Source organism: Juglans microcarpa x Juglans regia, chromosome 8S (genome assembly GCF_004785595.1).
Source record: "Juglans microcarpa x Juglans regia isolate MS1-56 chromosome 8S, Jm3101_v1.0, whole genome shotgun sequence".
Classification (NCBI taxonomy): domain Eukaryota; kingdom Viridiplantae; phylum Streptophyta; class Magnoliopsida; order Fagales; family Juglandaceae; genus Juglans; species Juglans microcarpa x Juglans regia.
In genome coordinates this window covers 7,756,992-7,780,547 of record NC_054609.1, presented here as the reverse complement: position 1 = coordinate 7,780,547, position 23,556 = coordinate 7,756,992, and the positions used below count along the sequence as shown (strand labels likewise).

At 30.7% G+C, this 23,556-nt stretch overlaps 1 protein-coding gene and 1 pseudogene across 2 annotated transcripts; both read left to right on the top strand.

Annotated features, from left to right (window-relative positions):
• Positions 1–5,185: 5,185 nt before the first annotated feature.
• Positions 5,186–9,256, top strand: LOC121244875. Of its 2 annotated transcripts, none has more exons than XM_041143104.1 (6): positions 5,186–5,716; positions 7,357–7,483; positions 8,173–8,312; positions 8,458–8,517; positions 8,602–8,670; positions 8,860–9,256. In XM_041143104.1, the coding sequence occupies exons 1-6, from the start codon at positions 5,516–5,518 to the stop codon at positions 8,929–8,931; spliced, it is 669 nt and encodes a 222-aa protein (XP_040999038.1). In that variant the 5' UTR covers positions 5,186–5,515; the 3' UTR covers positions 8,932–9,256. The 2 variants fall into 2 exon arrangements, with proteins under 2 accessions (XP_040999038.1, XP_040999037.1); XM_041143103.1 differs by having other exon boundaries at positions 5,191–5,716; positions 8,455–8,517.
• Positions 9,257–17,652: 8,396 nt separating this feature from the next.
• Positions 17,653–18,510, top strand: LOC121244185 (annotated as a pseudogene).
• Positions 18,511–23,556: the final 5,046 nt, after the last annotated feature.

Here is a 23,556-nt window from a genome sequence, read left to right as displayed (position 1 = left end):
AATAGTAACTATTGAACTATTTGTAAATAGTAATGAATTAATACGAGAATATCTAAGAATAGTTATGTTTCTAAATACAACCCAACTCTATGTCGAGCCAGAAAGCTACCAGACATTCAAAAACTTGTTTTACTGTGGAAACAGACTTTCTAAAGAAATAATTTAGCACCAAGACTTGGGAAATAATCGATACTATCGTAAAATATATAAATTTCGTAAATAGAAAATTTGGGAATAGACTTTCATTTGAAAAAAATTTGGACCTAATGAAAAAGCTAACTTTTTCATGGTAAATCTCGTCTTTTATTTTAAAAAGAATACGCGAAACTAGTATTTTATAAAGAAAAATACTTTAATCATAAAGAGATTCTATAAAAATAAACTCGCAAATTAATGTACCTTGATGTAATGTGTTAGATTGTAAAATTATTTTTATTGTAAAGTAAATATAATATATTATATAAAGTCATGTGATTTTATGAATTTATTTTTATAAGATCTCTTTGTAATGGTAACACCAGTGCTTGTGGTTCTGTAGTTTAGTTGTTAGTTAGTAGTTATTTTGTTGTTAATAGGTTTTATTAGTAGTTTTTTGTTTATTTTAGTATTTAATAAAATAAAAATAGGCTATTGGATTTACTGTTCATAGCTGTGTCTCATACTTTTCCTTCCTGGGAGGATAGAGGGGGTCTTCAAGTTCTGTTTTACAGAGCAATTTCTCTATTAGGAGAGAGTTTGTTGAAAAGGTAAGACAAAGTATGCCACAAAGAAATTTGTGTGGGAAAGCTCCAAAGCTGATGCTTAGTTTGGATCACAATCTAGATTTTTCCATATATTGATAAGCCACAGTTATAACTTTGATTCATTAATGAAATGAGTCTGTTTCCATAATTAAAAAAAAAAAAAAAACTATAATTCATACACAACATCAAACTGAAAAACTAATCCAATTATAACACATGTTGTACACCGCCTTTGAAATTTTTTGTTTTTACTATCATTCGGTCTCATTATGTTTTGCTTTTTGTTAGAAATAAAATTCGGCAAAATTCAATTTGTTTAATTGGCTAGACTTCGTATGGATAGTAAAAGTATTTATATTTCATCTCATCTTATATCATCATTATAACACGACCTCGTTTCAATTGTAAATTTAGTGTCTCAGCCCATTAAATAAAATGACATCGTTCTTCTCACTAAAATGGCATCATTTTGTACCCCTGTAACCTTAACCCCTCACCCCCAATTACTTGAAAGTTCATTTTCACCTCTCTCTCTCTCTCTCTCTCTCTCTCTTCAATCTTCATTTTCACCGTCGCTCAAAACCCTCTCTCCTTCACTCATCGGCCACCACTGCCCCTAGCTATCGGATCCTCATCGTCCAGTTGCTCTCCGTTGGTCCTCCTCTCCGATATGCATGTAATTTTTTAATTTAATATCTGTCTCTCTCGATTTTCGTCTCTTTCTCTCGGTTCTTGTTTAATCTAAATATTATTTGTTGGTTTTAGGCGATGGAGGTGGATTTGGGTTTGTTTATGATTAGTTTTAGGTGATATGTATGCATGTGTGTCACTATATATCTAAAATGTACATGTTTATGTGCGACTCCATTTTGATAAGTCGGAATCGGAGTCAAATCGGAACCTATGTAATTCAGAGTTAGAGTCGGAATTCAGATTTGAACTTTGACAAAATCGAAATCACAGTTAGTATTCCCTAATACCAACTTTGATTAGGTCGGTGCTGAGTCCTAGAAAAGGGTAATGATACGCCTATAATTGTTTTTTTTAATTAGTCAATGTAATTATGTCACTTGATTAAAAAATAATTACAATTTTATATGACTATCTTTCATTTTAAATAGAGTTGTAAAATAGTTGTAGATTAATTATAAGTTTATCATTTTGAAAAATGATAGATATAATCATTTTTATAATTTTGTTTATACAATTATGTTTTAAATGAAGTGTATTTTTTATAAAATAACTCCTCAAAATAATATCACTTTATCTAAATACTCTCATTTTGAAACATAATTATATAAAGAGTCGTTAAAAAAATTGTGAGTGTCTCATTATAGTTATTTGAGAAGTACTACAACTACAAAAATATTTTATAAAATTAAACTCATAAACTGAAGTAATTTTATATGATATGTTAGATCAATTTTATAATAAAAAGAACTTTATAATCTAATATACTATATCGCCTAATGTTAATTCGTAAATTTACTTTTATATAATGTAATATTGTGTAGTTAAAACATTATCTAATTATAATTTTTTTGAGTTAACACGTGTTTTTCTTACAAGAATTACTGTTAAAATTGTTTGAATTTGCCCTCAATTTGTCTATACTGCTATAGTTTTTGTGAGAAATTATGACACGTAATTATTTATACAAATACATCATCATTTTTTTTGTACATATAAATCTATATACACGTATATGATGAAAAAGAAAAATTATATTCTCAAACCAGTGTGTAAAGTATATCTAATAAAATATTTATATGATATAATTTGATTTGAAAGATAAATTTTAAAATTTAAATCTCACAATTCAAATCTTACCATTTAAGTCCAAATCTAACCATTTAAGTCCAAATCTTACCATTTAAGTTCATTTCATAGAGAAAAGTTTGGATCTGTTTAGATGTTAAGCATATCTTAAATTATCTGTGAATAATAATAAAATAATTTATAAATAATATTGAAGTAGTTGTAAATAGTAACTATTAAATTATTTGTAAATAATAGTGAAGTAATCTGAGAATATTTGAGAATAATTATGTTTCTAAATACAACCTAAGTCTATGTCGAGCCAATAGCTACCAGATATTCAAAAACTTGTTTTACTGTAGAAACAGACTTTCTAAAGAAATAATTTAGCACCAAGACTTGGGAAATAATTGATACTATCGTAAAATATATAAATTTCATACACTTTCGTTTGAAAAATAAAGGAGAAAATTTGGGAATAGACTTTCATTTGAAAAAAATTTGGGACCTAATGAAAAATTTAACTTTTTCTTGGTAAATCTTGTTTTTTATTTTTAAAAAGAATGCACGGAACTAATATTCTCTAAAGAAAAATGCTTTAGCTATAAAGAGATTCTATGAAAATAAACTCGTAAATTAATGTATCTTGATCTAGTATATTAGATTGTAAAATTATTTTATTGTAAAATAAATCTAATATATCATATAAGGCCATGTATTTTATGAATTTATTTTTATAAGATCATTTTATAAGGGTAACACTTTTTCAACTGTAATTCATACACAACGTCAAACTGAAAAACTGATCCAATTATAACACATGTTGTACACCGCCTTTCAAATTTTTGTTTTTGCTATCATTCGGTCTCATTATGTTTTGCTTTTTGTTAGAAATAAAATTCGGTAAAATTCGATTTATTTAATTGGTAGGGCTTTGTATGGATAGTGAAAATATTTTATCTCATTTCATATTATCATTATAATTTTTTTAAATTTTTACACAAAATATAATAAATAATTCAATCTTTTTAAATCTCAAAATAATAATAATATTAACAAATAATATTGTAATAATATTTTATTCAATTTTTAATTTTCAACTAAAATCATCTCTTCTCATTTCATTATCTAAACGGAGCCTAAGGCTGCGTTTGGATGTTGAACTGAATTGAGTTGAGATAATAAAATATTATTAGAATATTATTTTTTAATATTATTATTATTTTGAGATTTGAAAAAGTTGAATTGTTTATTATATTTTGTATTGAAATTTGAAAAAGTTGTAATGATAAATTGATATGAGTTAAGATGATTTGGGTGTGTTTGGCAAGTGAGAGTATCTCAAGTACTCTCACTACTATTCTTTACTTTATTATTACTTTTTACTTACTTTTCTACTATTTATTATTTTTTACCTATTTTTTAATACTATTTAATATTTTATTATTATTTTTTCACTATTATTCACAAACATTCTCAATACTTTTCAGATATTCTTGCATTTTCTTAAATGAAAATTACTTTTCTTCTAAAAAACTCGGAATTTTGAAGGAAATATAAAAAGAAAAAAAAAAGATTGATTCGATCAAATTGGATTTTCAAAATGGTACGCTCTCTTCAATGATTAAAGAAAAAGAAAATCATGATTATATGCAATATATAAGAGTTAAATGAATAATTAAAACATAAAGAGCAAGGCTCTCTCGTTTTTTTTTTTTTTTGGGTAAAAAAACGAAAACTCTATCAAAATAAAAAAAAGAATTTATATTATATTTTATTATAGAGTCTATTTATTTTTTAAAATATTTCAACGAGTCTTGTATATTTAAGATTTATACAAATTATTACTAAAGAAAGGAAGAAAAAATCATATTTTTTACGTCCTAAAACTACATAAAAGTATATTTTAATTTGAATTATATGTCATATAATATACCTTAAATAATTTCATACAAAGTACCTAAAATTGAAAATAATAAAAAAGAATTAATCTACATATAGTTCTTAAATATAGACTATTCATACAAACCTATATAATTATGTTTAAAAAAAATTAAAATTACAATAATATCGATTTTAAAATGATATTTTTTCTCTTTTACTATTATTTATCAATGAGATTGCATACGCTTCTTAATTCATCATTGCAAATAAAATTTTTCAATAAAAAAATATAGGATAGAAAAATAGTTTCTAAAATGCTAAGAGTGTGTTTGAATGTTGAAGTGAGTTGAGTTGAGTTTAGTTGTGATGATAAAATATTATTAAAATATTATTTTTTAATATTATTATTATTTTAAAATTTAAAAAAATTAAATTGATTATTATATTTTATATTGAGATTTAAAAAAATTATAATAATGAATTGAGATGAGTTGAAGTGAGTTTGACGCATCCTAAATCCACTTGTTTTTTTAAAAGAAAATTGACGAACTTTCAAAATCTTGAAACCGATTGGTCAGGTTGCAGGTTTAGGGGTAGCTAATCTACATGAGATGATTTGAAAAGAAAGACGAGGGTAGATTAGTCAATTCAAATTCCCGACCAACCTCTCCTTACCACTCGGTCAGACAGTCAACGCCCGTCGCCTTTCGTTCATTCAGAAACCCCAAACCGCTAAGTGGTTTGTGGTATTTCGTAGCAACGAGGGGTGCATTATTAACGAGCGCACCTCTCCTTCCTTTTTTTGTGTGACGTGTCAGTTTCGTATTGGTCAACTCTGCTTCTTCGGGATTCATACCCTCTGCAGACCAATAATCAATACCAGTCGCTCTCGCTCTCACACGCATACCCACTACTTCCTCTGGCTTTTCTGTGTTTTCTATCTGGAAAAAAGCTCCTAATTTCACTTCCGTTTCTATCTCTTTTGCCCCCGAAACCCACGAATACGTGCTGAGCAATGCATGATCTTTCTAATTCATGTGATTTCGTCTTCTGATTCCCGGATTTTTCTGAGCTTTTTTTTGGTGTTTTTTTGTTTCACTCGGAAACTTCACTACTGAGTCCGAGCGGAAATGCTCGAGGCCGTTGAGAATTCCCTCAATGGCGGGTTCTCGCAGTTGCAGAGCTGTGGGGACAGTAGCGAGGAGGAGCTCTCCGTGCTGCCGCGCCACACCAAGGTAGTGGTCACTGGAAATAACCGGACCAAATCGGTTCTCGTGGGTCTTCAAGGTGTGGTCAAGAAGGCCGTCGGGCTAGGCGGGTGGCATTGGCTGGTAATTATGTTGGTCAATTTTGTTGTTTTGGGGACAATGGGTTTGGTTGCGAGGGGCTTTATCTGAGATTGAATTTGGTTTGTATGCAGTTCTGGACTTCGAAATTTGGGTTTTGGCGAATTTGATATGAAATGTTTTTAAGCAATGTGGGTCAATTTGACCATTTGCGGCATTGTTTGGTCATACTAGTTATTTATATGCAATCATTGACTGTTTATTTATAGTCTCGAGTTTAACCCATTGTTCAGTTACTTGGAACATTTCTTACTTGGTCTGGCATGTTGTTTTGGATTCGAAAGTTCCAATTTTGGGTGTTTCCGATTTTAATTGTGGGTGAATTTATATGATCTATATCTACAACAAGTTTCTAAATTGAGCTTCTAGGTATGGGATTCGATAGCATGCTTCGTTTTATCTATGGATCTGATGATTTTATTGTCATTTTTTTAGTATTTATTTAATATGTGGGTTACAATTCAGTTATTGGTATAGGTTGCAATTAATTTGTTGTTTTTTCAATCACTTGTTTTATTTTCCCATTTTATACAAGTGCGTTAAGGTTTTTGGTAAGGCATTGGGGTTTTTCCTTTGCATTTGGATTGATCAGCAGTTTGCATGATTGGCTTATGGGAGGGGATCCTTCTCAGATTCTTGGGATGGCTTTGATTGCGAATGGCTAGGAGATTTTTTTTCCTGTCTTGGATGCTGATGATACTTTTGTTTGAACGATTAAATTGCTTGAAGTAACTGCATGTTTATCCTTGGATGTTGGGGTGTAGTCGATTGTTTGATCCTGTAATCGGAGGGATAAAAAAAAGGAAAAACTGTAAGCGCAATTGTTTTGCGGTACACTGAAATAGTGACCTTTTCATTTTGGGATATGCCATTTTAACAACTTAATTTTGTTGGACTTAATATTTTTGAATTCTTTTGAACTGCCGTCTGCTTGAAATTCAGCGTTCTTTGTATGGTGTCCTGCCAAAAATGAGCTAGTATTTTGGATTGCTGTCTTTCAATGTTTAAGCTTTCTGCTCCCTTTGATCAGCTCCTCCTTTCTTCTCTCTCCCCCCCCCCCCCCCCGCCCCCCCTCCCCCCCGCCCCCCCTTTTTTTTTTGGAGTGTTTTCTCGCACTTTTAATTCTTCTAATTTATCTTAAATTCTAAAATTGAAAAGTTCGGAAATAAAGTGTACTTTGCTTGAGTGCAAGAATAGATATTTCTTACTGATTTGTTTGGATGGAAGTATTTTGAAAAGTAGAACTTAGATTTCATTTTTTTAATGCCGAAATTTGAGATGATTATGTGGAAGGTGTTGTTTTGAATTCATAACAGGAGTGTTTTTATTGGTGCAAAATCCTAAAAAGTTCAAATCCATCACGTGGTCTTTAAGTTTATACCGATAAATTTATACTAGCATTTTTTCTCCAAATCCAGCAAATGTATTAATTTTTTTAAAGTCCTCAAATCCAAAGGCAATCTGATTGGAATGATTTGATTTGGATTTTTTTCCTTTCTTGCACTTTTTATGTCTTTCCTACATCCTGTGAGTTTAATGCTTTTCTGTTCACTTTCTATTGTACAACATAATGCGAGGCATTTGTTTATGAGTCTATTTGTGGTACTTGATCGTAAAATTTGCAGGTTCTCACAAACGGCATAGAGGTAAAGCTGCAGAGGAATGCCCTCAGTGTGATTGAAGCTCCCACTGGTAATGAGGAAGATGAAGACCTTGAATTTGAAAATATGCCATGGAATGCTTCGGATATGGGTATGTTTGTTTAATATATACAGAAGATAATTTCTGTGCTGGTGCCACCTAATTTTGGTTACATGACATGACACTTTATAATTGTTTGGAAAAGAATAAAATGTTTAGGGGACCACGGGCATGCGAAATCATGATTGTCTTTACATGTGTCAATTTGGGATTTGAACAAAGATTTTCGGATATGAGTACATTTCGTTAATAATTTGAGACGTGCTACTGTCACCAAATTTTTGTTACATGACACTCGAGAATTTTTTGGAAAAGAATAAAATCGTTAGACTAGTTTTACGAAATCATGATTGTCTTTGCATGGTTCAATTGGGAATTTGAACAAGATTTCTTTTGGATAACAGTTTGAAATAGATTTGTTATCTTTTAAAGCTATATTGTGCTGGAAGTGCTATCTGATGGTAACTCCCACTACTCACCTTCAGTGCATGCTTATGGCCTTGGATAGGGCGAACCTTCATATTTTCATGTTATTCATAATTACTTTATTGGGCTGCTGCAATTTTGGTTTGGAGCAGATTGTTTTCTGGAGTAAAGTAATTGAGATTGATACATTGGATCCATTGTGTCTTCAACTTTTGCTTTTACTATTTCCAAAAGCTCTGTTGTCTTATTTCTTTATCTTTTTATTGGACCCACAACACCTTTTGATATTAGTAGTGTTATTTCTGATTTCCCAGCGTCGGATGACACTCAAAAGTCCCACAGATTGAGGCATAGAATGCATAAATCATCTGGGTCATCTCACAGGACTATGAGCAGATCTCTCTCCTGTGACTCGCAGTCTAAGGGGTCTGTTTCTACTCCTCGTGGGTCCGTGGTATGTGTCCTTTATCTATTCTGGGTTTTACCACCCTTTGTACTGTCTAGCTTTCATGTGAAACTATAGTGACAAACATATTCGTGGTTTATTATTAAAACTATCTACTGTTAAGTTCTATATAAAAACATCTTCTGTACAGAAGGTTGACTTGGGAAAACTGGAGATGGCTGCTTTGAGGAGATACTGGCGACACTTTAATCTAGTGAGTTATTTTGAAGGCAGAAAGTTAGTCATTTCATTATCACTAGTGGGACACTTTTTGTGTAGTAACCTATTGGATTTGTAGGTGGATGCCATACCCAACCCATCAAAAGAGCAATTGGTAGATGTTGTTCAGAGGCATTTCATGTCACAGGTATTTTCAAAATGTGTTACTGTTCACTTCGATCCTTTTATATCCATTTTTTATTTTTTTTTTATTTCTAAAATAATGAATAACATACGTACATTAATCCGGCAGTGACGTTGTTAGTTCAGCAGCTTTTGGATTATAGTTACCATTATTCTGTTCTGAAAAATGCATTTTTTTTTTCTATTGGTGAAGCAAATTGACGAGTTGCAAGTCATCGTGGGATTTGTTCAGGCTGCAAAGAGAATGAAGACTCTGTGCAAGTGACGATTCAAGAAGGGAGAAATGGAGAGCTATGAATTTGGTTGTTTATGCTAACAGATACTGCACTTAAATGTCCACTCCCCTCTAGTGATTTTCTGTAATATATTTATCCAGTGGCTTGTCTATGTCTTGCTTTAGTAGGTTAGTATTACTTTGTACCGAGTTATAGAGGTTCTTACTTTTTGGTAGCTTAGTCATGTAGATATATGTAAAACCGGTGACAAGACCTCTAAAGAAGTCCTTGTGGCTTTCTTTCAAAACTTGGGTTGAATGTATTGCTGACTTGGGGAAGTGGGTTTTTGGAATGTATATATATTTTCAACTCTTATTTCTTTTCATCAATAGACTACTGACTGTTTGCACCCTTTTGGCTGGAGATGCATTAGTTATTCAAATTAGTGGTAAAAGTGGAATTTCTTCTACCACAAGGAGCTGTGCCATCAATGATTCCAAGGAAAACCCCAAATGCTCAAATGGGGTTTGAATTTACTTGTTTTGTTATATACTGTATTGATTCGAATCTTGACTTTATATTTCATTCTTGTTTAGTCAAAGAGTGTAATGCTAGATATAGTTTTTGAGTGTATAAGTCATGTGCATTCTTGAAAGAAAGTGGAATCTATTATTAAAAAAATACTTTTTTGTCAGTTTTAAATTTATCTATTTTTTTTAAAGAGAGTGCGGAATTTGTACATCTTAGAATTGTAAATATTATTTATTTTTAGGTAATGTGTTCACTTATTAAGAAAGAGTCCGATCTATAAGTGAGTACAATAGGACTGGTAGAATATGACTGAAATATTTGAACTTATTTCTTATGGTCCGGTTTATATTCGTAATTTATCTCAATTTATTTTAACTCATCTTTAAATCCAAACGATGCCTTATTCTCTTACGCTGGTATGATCTTAATTCTGTAATCCGTGCTACTTTACTTCTGTTTCGTGTCAGAAAAGAGTGTCACACTGTTGAATAATTTAAGCATGCAATCTTTGTTTTGTCATTTCATATGTTACTTCTGTTCGCATACACCTCTGAGATTGATTCATGCAAGATGGTCCAAGTTCTCAGGAAAAAAGGATTCATAGAAGATGGTCCAAGAAGACTGATTCTGCTGCGCGTGTTGGCTGCAGCTTTCATGTTCTTCTCGTCTCAACAAAAGTACATTGGGAGCGATGTTATATATAATCGTAGAATATGTAAATGTTATATACTCACTTTAAAAAAAATGATATATTATTAAAAAATTATTTTTTTTATGTGAATCTTATATTTGCTTACTTTCTTTCAAAGAGATTGTATAGTATTTATGCATTCTACGACTGTAAATATCATTTTTCTATTTGAAATAGGTCCCTCCGATAGATTTTTCATCTATCGCTCAATGACAAGTTGCCACGTGTCAACCTTATTTCTTAAAAAAAAAAAAAATAAACTTTAAATGAACAATTATATTAAAAATTAACCAAATGATTTAAGACAAAACAACCTTATGATTTAATATTGTCATTTGTTTAAAAAGTTTTAATTTATATTTTAAAGTGTTTCAGACAATTATTTTATTTTATATTATATTAGACAAATCCTTGCATCGTAGATCCGTCCTAGAAAAGCAATATTTGGAGATCTTTCTGCATCAAAATGGGACCCTATTATTTGTTATCTTATGCATATTAAGCATGGACTCTTCTGTACTCCAAATGTGTAAGAAAGGGAAAACAAATTGCAAGAGGCAGTCACTAGAAATGAAAATTAAAATGAAAAAGAAAGAGGAAGTGGAAACTGCAAATGGGTCCGCCATTTTAATGGAGGTGTGGTACAACTTCTTGAATCTCATCGCATTTCTGTATCAAGAGTTGTTCTACTTTTGACTGTATTTATATGTTGAACTGAATTGAGTTGAGTTGAGTTGAGTTAAGATGAAAGTTAAAAGTTGAATAAAATATTGTTAGAATATTATTTTTTAATATTATTATTATTTTGAAATTTAAAAAAGTTAAATTGTTTATTATATTTTGTGTTGAAATTTGAAAAAATTGTAATGATTAAATAAGATAAGTTGATATGAGTTTGAAATCCAAATTGGCCGTGCACATAATTTATTATCTACATCACTCAAATGTAAGATTTGATTTGAAAGATTTAAATTTTAAGATTTAAATTTTAAGTTAAATTATATCATATAAGTATTTTACTATACTGTTATATACATGGATTTGAGAATATAATTTTTTGTTTATGAATAATTTCAAATATTTATTTTCAAAAAAAAGATGCAGAGCATTGTTTGATAACATTTTATCATGAGAAATGCAGTAACTGTTGGCGGCTATAGTTGTTCACTCCATTTGACTAAAAAATCGAAGTGTACAAAGAAAACTTAAAAAGTTATGTTTGTATGTATTATGTAATACTTTCATGTATTACATATTGTAATAAAATAAATAGAATCTTCAAAATAGTGCCAATATTAGTACCTTGATTCTTAGTTTCTAATTTGGTGATTAAAAACTTCACAAACTTTGTTTGGGTATTAAGAGGGAGCATGTAACGACCCAGCCTAATAATCTTCATGATATTTACAAGTATGTCATTCATCATGTTTTATTTTACATATTATAGTTATGTATGTATTATGTATCTCATGCATCTCATGTTGTATAAGACACGCAAGCTTTCATAAGATCAAGTGTAAGATAAGTTCATCACAGTTAATCAGATGACTATTCAGATGCATGGTACAAATGCAGTTTCAAGGTGGGCGTGCAAGCCACGGACAGTACTGCACAGTCAGTTTCCTTTACTGCAGTAAGGAAAGTTAGTGCACAACTTTGCACACAAAATTAAGTGATTTGGTCAGCCAAATAAGTCAGATAAATCAGTTATGCATATTATAAGTATCAGTATAATTAGTCATGATTTTAAGTTCTCAGCATGAAATATTTTATGAAAAATCTTATGTTAAATATGTTTACGTTATAATGGGTTTCTTACCGACTCATCGATTTATTTTAGTTTGTTTTTAAACCACCATAGGTCAAGGTAATTATGACGCTAGAGCTGCAGGAGGAGACTTTGTCCAGGGAGGCATGACAGTGGTCTAGATCATGTACAGAGATTTTAAGTTATAATTTTTATGGAATGGACTTTGAGAAATTTTAATAAATACTTCCGCGCACTTTCTCTTATGATCTCAGTATTTTTATTTATAGAATCTCTGTACTTGACGCTTCTTTTAGAATAAAAAAAAAATATTTTTAGTAAAAATTCAGTAGTAGAACTCTGGCTCCCTAGAATTTTTAAAAGTGACAATATTATTAATCGTGGAGAGCATGATGTAACAGACAAAAAACTCTAACTAACTAGGCCTTGTTTGGTTACACAATTTAGATGAGATGAGACGGTATTAAAAGTTGAATAAAATATTGTTATAATATAATTTTTATTTTGGGATTTAAAAAAGTTGAATTGTTTATTATATTTTATGTAGAAGTTTGAAAAAATTGTAATGATTATATAAAATGAGATGAGATAATTTTATTGATTTTATATAACGAAACTAGCCCATAACATGCCATCATTTTAACTAAAACTTAATAGCCTTTATGAACATATTGGCTATACAAATAGAAATGCATGAGTTTGAGAAAGTAAGAAAGATATTGATTAGGAAAACTCAAAGATTCTTTTAACTACATTAACTTTACATTTAAATTCAATAGGATGGCGGTGGAGTGTATGCCGTGGTTTCTTATTAAACTTAATACTTAGGTTATACTTTTAAAATTGAACAAAGTTAGAAATAGTTTTAAGATGTGTAAGTTTCATACACTATATATAAAAAAAGTAACACCCACCATAAAAAAAATAGATTTAGATCTTAGATTTATCTCATTTTTATTAAATAGAATGCACGAAATTTACACATTTAAAGATTGTATAAATTATTTTTTTTCAATATTATATATCGTAATAGATATTAACATTTGCCAAGGAAAAAAAATACGGATGAATAATGACAGATTCGTACAAAAAACTTACAGGAGTAACACCTCCTGGTGATAGTACTTCCATTTCTCTGATTAATTCCATGGAGTTTCTCAACTTTCTCCTCCTCTTCTTTTATCTTCTTGCTACTATTTTGGAGACATGACTACAAAGTTGTCGTATTTGACTCCATTTTCGTTTACCTTGAAAACCTCTAGACCCATGATTGAGTCCATTATGTCGTTTTACTCAGGAAAACAAAAAATGATCAACTTCTTTCATCCAAAGATTCACTTCAAATCCTACGATCAACCTCTAGCTCTATGTTTGAGTCATTCATGCATTTGTACCGTATTTGGAATTGATTCTAATGAATATATTTATTTTTCTTTTTTTTTTTTTTTGTGTATGGGAATAAATTACTCTCAAACTACTACATAACCACCATCTTACATTAAGGTTGTATTTAGATGTTGAACTGAGTTAATTAAATTGAATTGAGATGAAAGTTGAATAAAATATTGTTAGAATATTATTTTTTAATATTATTATTATTTAAGATTTGAAAAAATTAAATTATTTATTATATTTTACGTTAAAATTTAAAAAATAATAATAATGAGTTGATATGAATTTGAGATGCAAACTTACCCTAAATTACTACATTTGTACCTGCGAAGGAAAATTTTCTAACTGCCGCTCAGGTAGTGGTAGCAACCAACGTCTTACTATTTCGCTCGAGCGACAATTAGACTATTTGTATTTTATGATTTTTTTTTTTGGAGCCATTTCTAGGAGTGGATGCCAGCCGAAATGGTGGTTGAAAGTTGTCTAACATTAAGATTTTTAAGATTTAAGATTTTTCCTTTTAGAAGATTTTAATCGATGTAGAGTTAACTCGAAGCATATTATATATTGCTTGTGAAAGTTACTGATTAAGACATTTTAGTTAAGTAATCGTAGAGTTGTCATCATGACTTAGCATATTGTGAAGAAGTGGACAAGCGTGATTGATCGAACAATCTAGAAAGAGACATCATGCATGGGATCTCTCATTTTTCTAATATTGAAAAGAGCAATGCTCGATAAATTTTAATGTGTATAAGTTCTGTACGTTCTTTTTGAAATTGAATTCACAATAAAAAATAATATATATATTTTTATGTAAGATCTATATTTGTCTCACTTTTTTAAATGGAGTATGCGAGATTTACACATTTTAAAATTGTAGAAATCATTTCTTTAAAAACAAACAAATTCATGCTATGAATATGGATGTGATAAAAAGAATGGACCCGATTGATATAAATTAAAGAGTAGGGAATAAGGGAACAAAAAATTAAGAGATGAAAATGGAAATAGTAGAATTTCTTGCCGTGGAGTAGTGATAAATAATTAATAATTAGTTAGAATTCATGGCATAAACTAATAAACATAATTGAATATTCCTATATATATATATATATATACACATATAAATAGTAATATTCCAAACTTACAGTACTTCCTAAGTAAAAAATTTAAGAAAATATTTAATTGCAAAGTCGTTTATTGACACATTCACCATATTATAAGCATCATAAAAATGTATTGGTGTTTTGTAACGATTCTTATTTTGGTGGTCTCAAACAGCTAGGAAACTAGATGATTTTTTTTTTTTTTTTTTTTTGTGACATGATTTTGAACAGTGTAACTTGCACGTACCCAATGTTTGAAAGTAAATAAACAAGCATTCGAACTAGAAGTAGTTCGGATAAATTAATGTTTGAACATTAAACAATATTTATCTAATACTTATTTGTACAATATTGTTTTAAATGAATTAATGTTTGAGCTTTGAATTTTAAAAATATATGCATGGTTTCATTCATAACATCTATTTTGCTTTAGTTATTTATGCAACATTTGAGTTCTGTCAATGCTGAAAACAGATCATATTTCACAGTCCACCATCATGCTAATTCCAAATCTTATATTTTCAAGCCGGTGTATACTTCTAGTAAAGTATTTATATGGTATAATTTGTTTTAAAAGATAAATGTTAATTTTTGAGTCTTACAAATCAAATTATCTTATAATTTTAAGTGATTTGAATTGTGTACTCTATATACTGACTTGAAAATAGAATAACTATTTTTAGAACCTTGCATTAAAACCGGTAATTATGTAGCGTAATTTGTTATATTTTCATTTTCGTTACCTTTTTTCTAGTATGATTTTTTTTTTTTTTTAGAAATATGAGGATTCAAATAGTTTTTCACTCCCAAGTATATGCTCTAGCACACACCAACAAGAATGGAGAATGGATTGATTTTGTTGCTAAATAGAATCATATATGCGAATAAAACATAGAACAATGAATAGATTGATTATTAACCCATAGCTTTGGTACTAGGTCAGATTATGTGAAAATACATATTAAGTCAAATAATTTCATTATTGTTAACAAATTATCTCACTATTATTTACATATTTCTCATCTCATGATCTCATCTAATCTGTGTAACCAAACGAGGCCTAAGATACTTTTGCAAGTATGCTTCCACCTCTATGTCATTCGATTTTGGAGTGAATAATTTAACAAAGATTTATGTGCGATTTGGATAGTGAGATGAGATGAGATGATTTTAGATAAAAGTTGAAAGTTGAATAAAATATTATTAGAAAATTATTTTTTAATATTATTATTGTTTTGAGATTTGAAAAAGTTGAATTATTTATTATATTTTGTGTGAGAATTTGAAAAAGTTGTAATGATGAGATGAGATGAAACACTTTTGTAAGGGAATTTCTCCCACTTTATTAGCCCACTGGGCTTCAACCCGACACCCGGCCCCCAGGGTCCAAACCTGCCCATGAAGTAAGTCACTGCAAGGGAAAGTAAACAATAATAGCTGATGAGATGGATAGGCCTGACGTCGCTCGACCGCACTCCACTCATGGGGATTTGTACATGGCAGAACGGGAAAGACGGAGAACTTTTGATCTTTTAACATGGGAATATCGATGGACGACCAAAGACACCAATAAAGTAAAGCAAATCGGGGAACCACGCGACATTAATGACACTACTACCTGAGTTACACGCCACATTAATGACATTATGGCAGAAGCACGCCGCATTAAATGACTGGTAAAAGGCATAGTAAAAATGACACGGACTCCATGGAGGCAAACACGATCTGTCCTCCCTAGACTCTCGGTATAAATAGTAATTTTTAGGTACAAGAAAATCTCTCTTATTTCGAGACTTTCTCACTTATTTATAAACTTCTAAGATACTTTATTAACTTTGACATCGGAGACTCTTTGGCCCCAAGACTGCTCTCTCCTACCTACTTTCTACTTTGGTTTCACAGGCCCAATTTTAAATATTTGAGTTACTAGAACCTAAGAAAAAAACGTACGAAACACGACGTTAATAACTTTCACTATCCAAACAGGACTTAGACACTACACATCGAGAGAATATTGATCGACTAAATGAGGATAAGACAACAAGAATTTGAGAACCTATTATGTCGTCAATACGAAATGTAGATGTGTTTGGCAGCAGTAAAAGTAGCTAGAGGAAAGGATGTGTCTGAAAGTGAGAGAACAAATTCAGAGAGAGATTATGTACATGAGATGAAACGTGTGATTTCACTGCAGCAAGATCGGCCTTATAGAAGCAAGCCCCATAAAAATGAAATGATATTTTATCATTGTTTGTTGTCAATGTTTAAAACAATTATAATCATCTGTACGTGTATTTTTTATTTTTTCCTTATATTGACAACCATGGTAGAATTAATTTAGACTATATTTCTAATAACATTAAATATTGTTTTCTAGCATCAACTCCTAATTAACCTTTGAACATTTATAAATTAAGAACATTATAGGATGCAATCTTGTTCTTGTTTCAACTTAAAGTATCAAACCTTGTTCTTATATGTTCTATTTATGCTAGATACAATCGTGAAATGTGTAAGTGATGCGCAATGCTTTTGAAAGCGGGATCCACTATTAAAAAAAATATATATTTTTTTTATGTGAGTATCATATTTATTAATTTTTAAAAAAATGATTGAGCGGTGTTGGCGCACTCCACGACTGCAAATATCATTTCTAATATACTTATTTCTCAACATTTGATTAATGATATTAGAATTGATTTTTGATACATTCAAATAATGTCGATTTGGTGCCTAAAACAAATTTTTGCAAAAAACCAAATGTCTGTTATGTAACGCTAGCTATAAAAGACATGATTTTCTGTAACGGTTAAACAGTAAATATCTGTGATGATTGGGGGACAGTTTTTTGGATCTCAACAAGATTTGTGGTGTATTTTAGATTTTTGGTGACAGACAGAATTAGAAGGGTATGATCTTAAAAAATCATATCACAGGATAATTAATTAGCATCTAAAGTACTTAATTGTTTTTTTTTTTTTGTTAATACAACCTGGGTTTCGAGGACATGATTCTCGTTCGGAACTTGTTTGTTTTATTGTTTAAGAGATTTGAGGGATCAAAACAAATTATGCCATCGAATCTGTTGCACCAAAATTCATATTATAAATACTATAAAAGGCAACATGCATCGTGCATGCTTTTTCATCACCACTGCACACAAAAACATCTGGAAAAAGAGAATCTCTGAGGCTTCTAATTCTTCCAATGAAACTCTACACAAAAAAAGTTGATCAGTAAAGGGCTGATGTATCTCTTGTCGGCCTTCTTCCTCGTACTCATGGCTGGTGTCATGTCTGCAATGTCCCAAGGACCATCTGTGTTTCTCTTAGCCGGACAGAGCAACAAGTCTGGACGAGGAGGTGTCATCAATGACAACAAAACAGTCTCATTTGGGATGGCCAAGTACCTCCAGAATGCTCTCCCAACCCGAACATCCTCACACTCGATTTAGACAAGACATGGAAGGTTGCCCAAGAGCCACTCCACCGCCAAATTGAATATCGTTTGAAGCCCTGTGGAATTGGACCAGGCATGCCTTTTGCCAATGAAATCTTGGCCAAAGATCCGAGTTTTGGTGCCATTGGCTTGGTCCCATGTGCAATAGGAGGAACCAAGATAGCTCAGTGGCAAAAGGGGACTCCACTATACAATCTGTTGGTAAATAGGGCAAGAACTGCGATTCAAAGCGGTGGAAAAATTCAAGGGTTGCTTTGGTATCAAGGTGAGAGTGATTGTGGAGAACAAGAATATGAGCTATACAAGGCAAGAACGGAGAAGTTTTTCACTGATCTTCGAGTTGATCTAAACATTCATTACCTCCCCATCATCATGGTACAATTTTTATTTATTTATTCTCCCCATCATTATGATATTTTTGTTGATTGGTTGGGGTTCTTGGTTGGCTTATATATGCATGTTTGGACCTCGTCATATGCAGGTTGTAATTGCATCGGCAGAAGGTAACTACATGGATGCTGTGAGAAATGCTGAGATGACAATAAAACTGAAAAATGTGGAGACTGTTGATGCTATGGGATCAACCTTTGTACAAGACCAGAAGCACTTGGATTCTGAGTCTCAAATTCGCCTTGGTCAGAAATTGGCTGATAAATTTCTTTCCTCTTTCCCCCATTAATTAAGGAGTAATGATAGGCTTACTACTTCTTACCACTCATTTATTACTTACTTTATTTTTTATTTTTTTACTTAATAGTTAAGGAAGTGACTATTAGTACGAAGATTGTATATATATTTTTTTAATTTTTTCTTAATAATTAAGGATAATTAATTAGTGAAATAACTTAAATCATGATGTCTTACAATAAAGATGTATTTGTACTACAATTTGGTTGGATTATACCATTTTTGTATGGCACAACATTGAATAAAAATCAAGGGAAATATACTCAATTTCGTCTTTAAGGTTTATACTTTCATAATTCGGAGAGAGATATATATATAATATGTGAGTTCTGACATGGTCGAGGCTTGCTCAGAGTCTATTGTTTCTATGAACAAAATTTAACGTTGTGGAGTCTACAAACTGTGATTAACTTAATTTCTTCGCATTATAATTTATATTTAGTTAAATTTTTATGACCGATCAATATTTAGTTAAATTTTGTTCTATATAATTTATATCTTAATCTAAGGAGTCACTTTTTAAAATTTGGAATTACCACTTTTTAAAATCTGCATTTGATGTTAAAAGACAGCGGCGAGATAAAAATCGCTGTAAATAATGACTTATTACAGCGATTTTACTTGCAACAAAAATAAAATCGCCGTAATAGATCATTTTTTTTTTGTAGTGTAATGAGAATCAACAATAACTAAATATTTTCTCAAATCAAGACTGAGAAAGTACGTAAAATGTAACCTCTGGTGCACTGAAAAAAGTATGTATATTTTTTTACAAGTGCAATAGAAGCTAAATAAATTTATAAACTAGATGGAAGGAAGAAACTTGTACATTTATTTTCCATCCTAATTTTCTCGTCCGTGCCAAACACAAGAAAGGGTGAAAACAAACATTTTCAATTAGAAGCAAACAAACAAAGCCTTCCATTTCCGATTTCAAATCTTGCAATTTTTTCTTCCATCCGCATAAAATTAAAAGTAGATATATATCATGTTCTTGTGTAGAGAAAATAGCAAATTATATTTACAGTATCCACCAGTTTAATGCCACTTTTACCTTGTTTATATTGGGACTCGGATCAAACTAGATATGATTCATCAAGTTCGTCTTGAAAGAACATTTGCACATTTTTTTCTTTTTCTTTTTTTTTTTTGCATTAATCGCGCACTTGTGTATAAAGCACACTTTTCATATCGTTGAGATGACAAGAATTGATTTACAAGAGAAATTTAAAATTTAAATCTCTTATAAATCAAGTATTGTCATGTTAATTATATGAAGGATATGCTTTACACATTGACTTAAAATAGAAAAATATAGTAATTATGGCCATACATAGGTAAACAATACGAATATCTATTTTGCTATCATTAAAGATGGTGGTTCAATAGTTTACGAATAATTCTTTTCAATAACTACTATTCACTGTACACATCTCATATCCTATGAAAAAATAAAGAAAAAGTTATCAAATGTGAGATACAGAAGTAAATAGTAACTGATATATAGTAAAATCCATCGTTTACGGATTACTCCCAAGTGGTTTGAAATCTGAATACGAATTCACTTTAGACTATTGTTATTAGCCGCCTAAAAATTTACTGAATTCTCTAGTGAATATAGGGTTTGAGTTATGGCTCTAACCTGATAAGCACGTGCAGCTTCCAGCCATTTAGGTGTACCTATTCGGCTATTCTATTCCTGTAGAAACTACTTCACACGTTTGTCTCTCCTAAGCTTTTGTTAGAATATCATGTTAGCATATTATCATATTTAAAATATATTCATAATATTTTCGTATGAACGGTAATATGACTGATTTAATTTATTGTGTAAATCAATCAATATCAATTAATATCATTGATTGATTGTATTTTTATTATTTCTCTAGTCACATTTTCCTGTAAATAAGAACATATATTTTATATTAAACAACTGATATAATAAAAATGTAGCCCTTAAAAATCTCTCTCTTTCATTCTTCATTCCCCATCTCTCTCTCTCTCTCTCTCTTTTTTTTTTATATATATTTTATTTTCTACATGATATAGAGTCCTTAGTCAACGTGGCTCGATTTTGTAGACTATTTTTTTTAAAAAAAAAAAACAAAATGCATTTCTCTAATTATCTCTCACAAAATTTTTTATTTTATTTGCTCTCTCTTTCTCGTCCTTCCTCCGCAAACCCATTATTTTCTGCACTCAATTTGATCCGGAGAGAAACTATGGAAGCAATCTTTCCAACTGTTCGAACCCCCAACATCTCTCTCTCTCTCTCTCTCTCTCTCTTCACCATCCCCTTAGTACGATGGTAGCCTCGATTCTCCCCTTTCTTGACATTGATCTTATTTCACTCCATGAAAAGATGGCTATGTAAAAAAATTGATATTTTAAGAAAAATGAGCATTTATAACAAATTACTTGTGACAATAATAGATTTATTATGACAAAAAATAGTCATTTTAGCAGAAAATAACTGATAGCAAACATGCAGTTCTTTGTAGTGTGGTGTATTGGGAACTTTTCTAACATTCTTTATTCCGGCAAGCTCTTCGCCTCTCAGTGCTTTCCAACCTTCAACACTACTTGTTCTAAAATCAAATGTCAGAATCAATTTACATGATACAGATAATTCAATTTGTGAAAGACCCGATCCCAATGCTAGGGTATTTTTTTAGCGTCTTTTTTCCGACAAACTTGTCGCCTTCATGCATCTGCAAAAACTTGATTCCATACACCGTCACATTCATGTATCTCGAACATCATTATTAGCTGTGAGTCTTCTCCATTTTTAACTGGATTTCAGCCTTCTAATATTGGTCCTATAGCTTACCATGGTCATATATAACCCATTGTTGGTCACACTCCAGTTTTGATGTTCCAATTGAACACTCCAGATTTAATGTTCCAATTGAGTTTGGACGTTCTAATTTTGATCCTATAGCTTACCATGACTATATATAACACATTGTTGAACACCATTTTCACAATTTCATCGGTGATTAATCAATAGATAAAAAGTTTTATGCTCAAATTTCTAATTCAAGATATCAAAGTTCTTCATTTTGATTTTGAGGGGATGTTAGAATATTATTATACATATAATATATTCACAATATTCTAGTATGTATGATAATATGATTTATTCTCTACCATATTTATTTTATTGTATAAATCAATCAATATCAATTGGTATTGTTAATTGATTGTATTTCTGTTATTTTTCTAGTCTCATTCCTTTATAAATAGGGACATATGTTATGTATTCAATAACAATTGAAATAACAATGATGTGACCCTTAAAAAGTCTCTCTTTTTTCTCCCTTTCCCATTTTTTTTTATTTTCTATTTTATTTTCTACAACTTTAAATCTTGAAATTGAACTTTAAAATTCTTTTAAAACATATATTTGGTTGGGTTTTGCAATGGGTTGAACTAAATTTCCCTTGAAAACGTTTTTTTTTTTTTCATTACCCTATCAAAAGACGATGTATGAACACGTATATGAAACGTACAATGAAATCATATGATGAAGATAAAACCTTGAGAAAAAAGATCTCTCGACTTTATTAAAAGTTAGAGATCAGAAAGTAGATGAGCTGTATGCTAATGAGTTGGTAAGCAACCAGACCTCGAGAATGGTTTACAGTTAATTATTAATAATGCAATAAAACCTAACTACCTCCACTTACTTTAAAGTCAAGCCCAACAATTATTTCTAGAGTTTTGTCTTTCAGTCCTATATGTTTTTTTTAGAAATGATATTTGGTACATTCATTTAAATTGTATAAATATAAGATGCACATGAAAATATTATTTTTTAATATTAAATCTCACTTTTTTTAAAAAAAAATACACAAAATTTGCACACTCTAAAATTGTATCAAAAAAAATTTTTTTTTTTTTGTTTTGTTGAAAGACTTCACTTGTTTTTATTTTTGAAGTTTAATCTCTTTTTGTTTCTCTTTACAAGTTTGTCCTATCCATTATAGCATTAATATAATATGCATGACAGTTAGTAGCACTAATATGTGGAAATCTTCTCAATTTACAAAATTATAAAAAAGTCAAATTCTTAAAAGCAATAAAATCATGATATTTTAAATAAGAAATTGAGAGCGGAAGTAAGGATTTTTAAAATTAGTGAAATGACTCGTTACAGGCCACGTACGATATGCGCGAAAAATCTCCAAAATGAGACTACAAATAGAATTACTTTATAATATGAAAAATTTTATTTGCAGTTATCGAACGGGAGTGCGTTTGCAAGCCCTGCGTGGCCTTTTCATTTAAATGAAACGTTTCATTAAAGTGAAAAGGTCAATCTAACTCATCGTCTAACATCCCCTACCTCAAAAGTGAGAAAATATTTCATCCCCTTCCTCAGCCCTAAGCCGCTGTCCCATTCTCAAATCGAGTTCGCCGTCGCCTTCCCTAGCTTCAGTCTGTCGTCCCCTTCCTCTATTTCGCCAGCTCTAAATTGGACATAACACCTCTACACTAAAGTTCATCCCCTTCCTCAGCCCTAACCATCACCCCCTTCTCGATTTCGATTTGTGTGTTGTATAGCGTCGATGATTGACCTCTACCACTGCTGCATTTGGTTCGTCAAGTAATGAGGGGTAGATGGCACCTATATGGATTCGAGTTCTCGTGTTTCATGGCATTGGTTGTTGTTTGGGGTATGAGGGGATGCTTGTCGCTTAACAGTGAAGGTAATTATCGTTTGAGCAACCATGTTTGTCCTTTTATAATATTAATGTATGATGTTGTGCTCTAATTTTTGTTTCAATTTGGAGTGCGAATGCAGGATTGGCTTTGTTGGATTTTCGGGCGAGAACAGATTAGGATCCTTATGGTGTACTTGCAAATTAGAATCCTAATGACATCGATCCTTGCGGGTGGTCAGGAGTTCATTGCATAGATCTTGAAGTGCAAATGTTGTAAGTCTCTTTTGCATGATTGGCATTGCAAAAGATATTATTTTTAAGGATTATATTATTATAGTTTTCTTCTTTTACTCGACTAAGTAATTTCATTT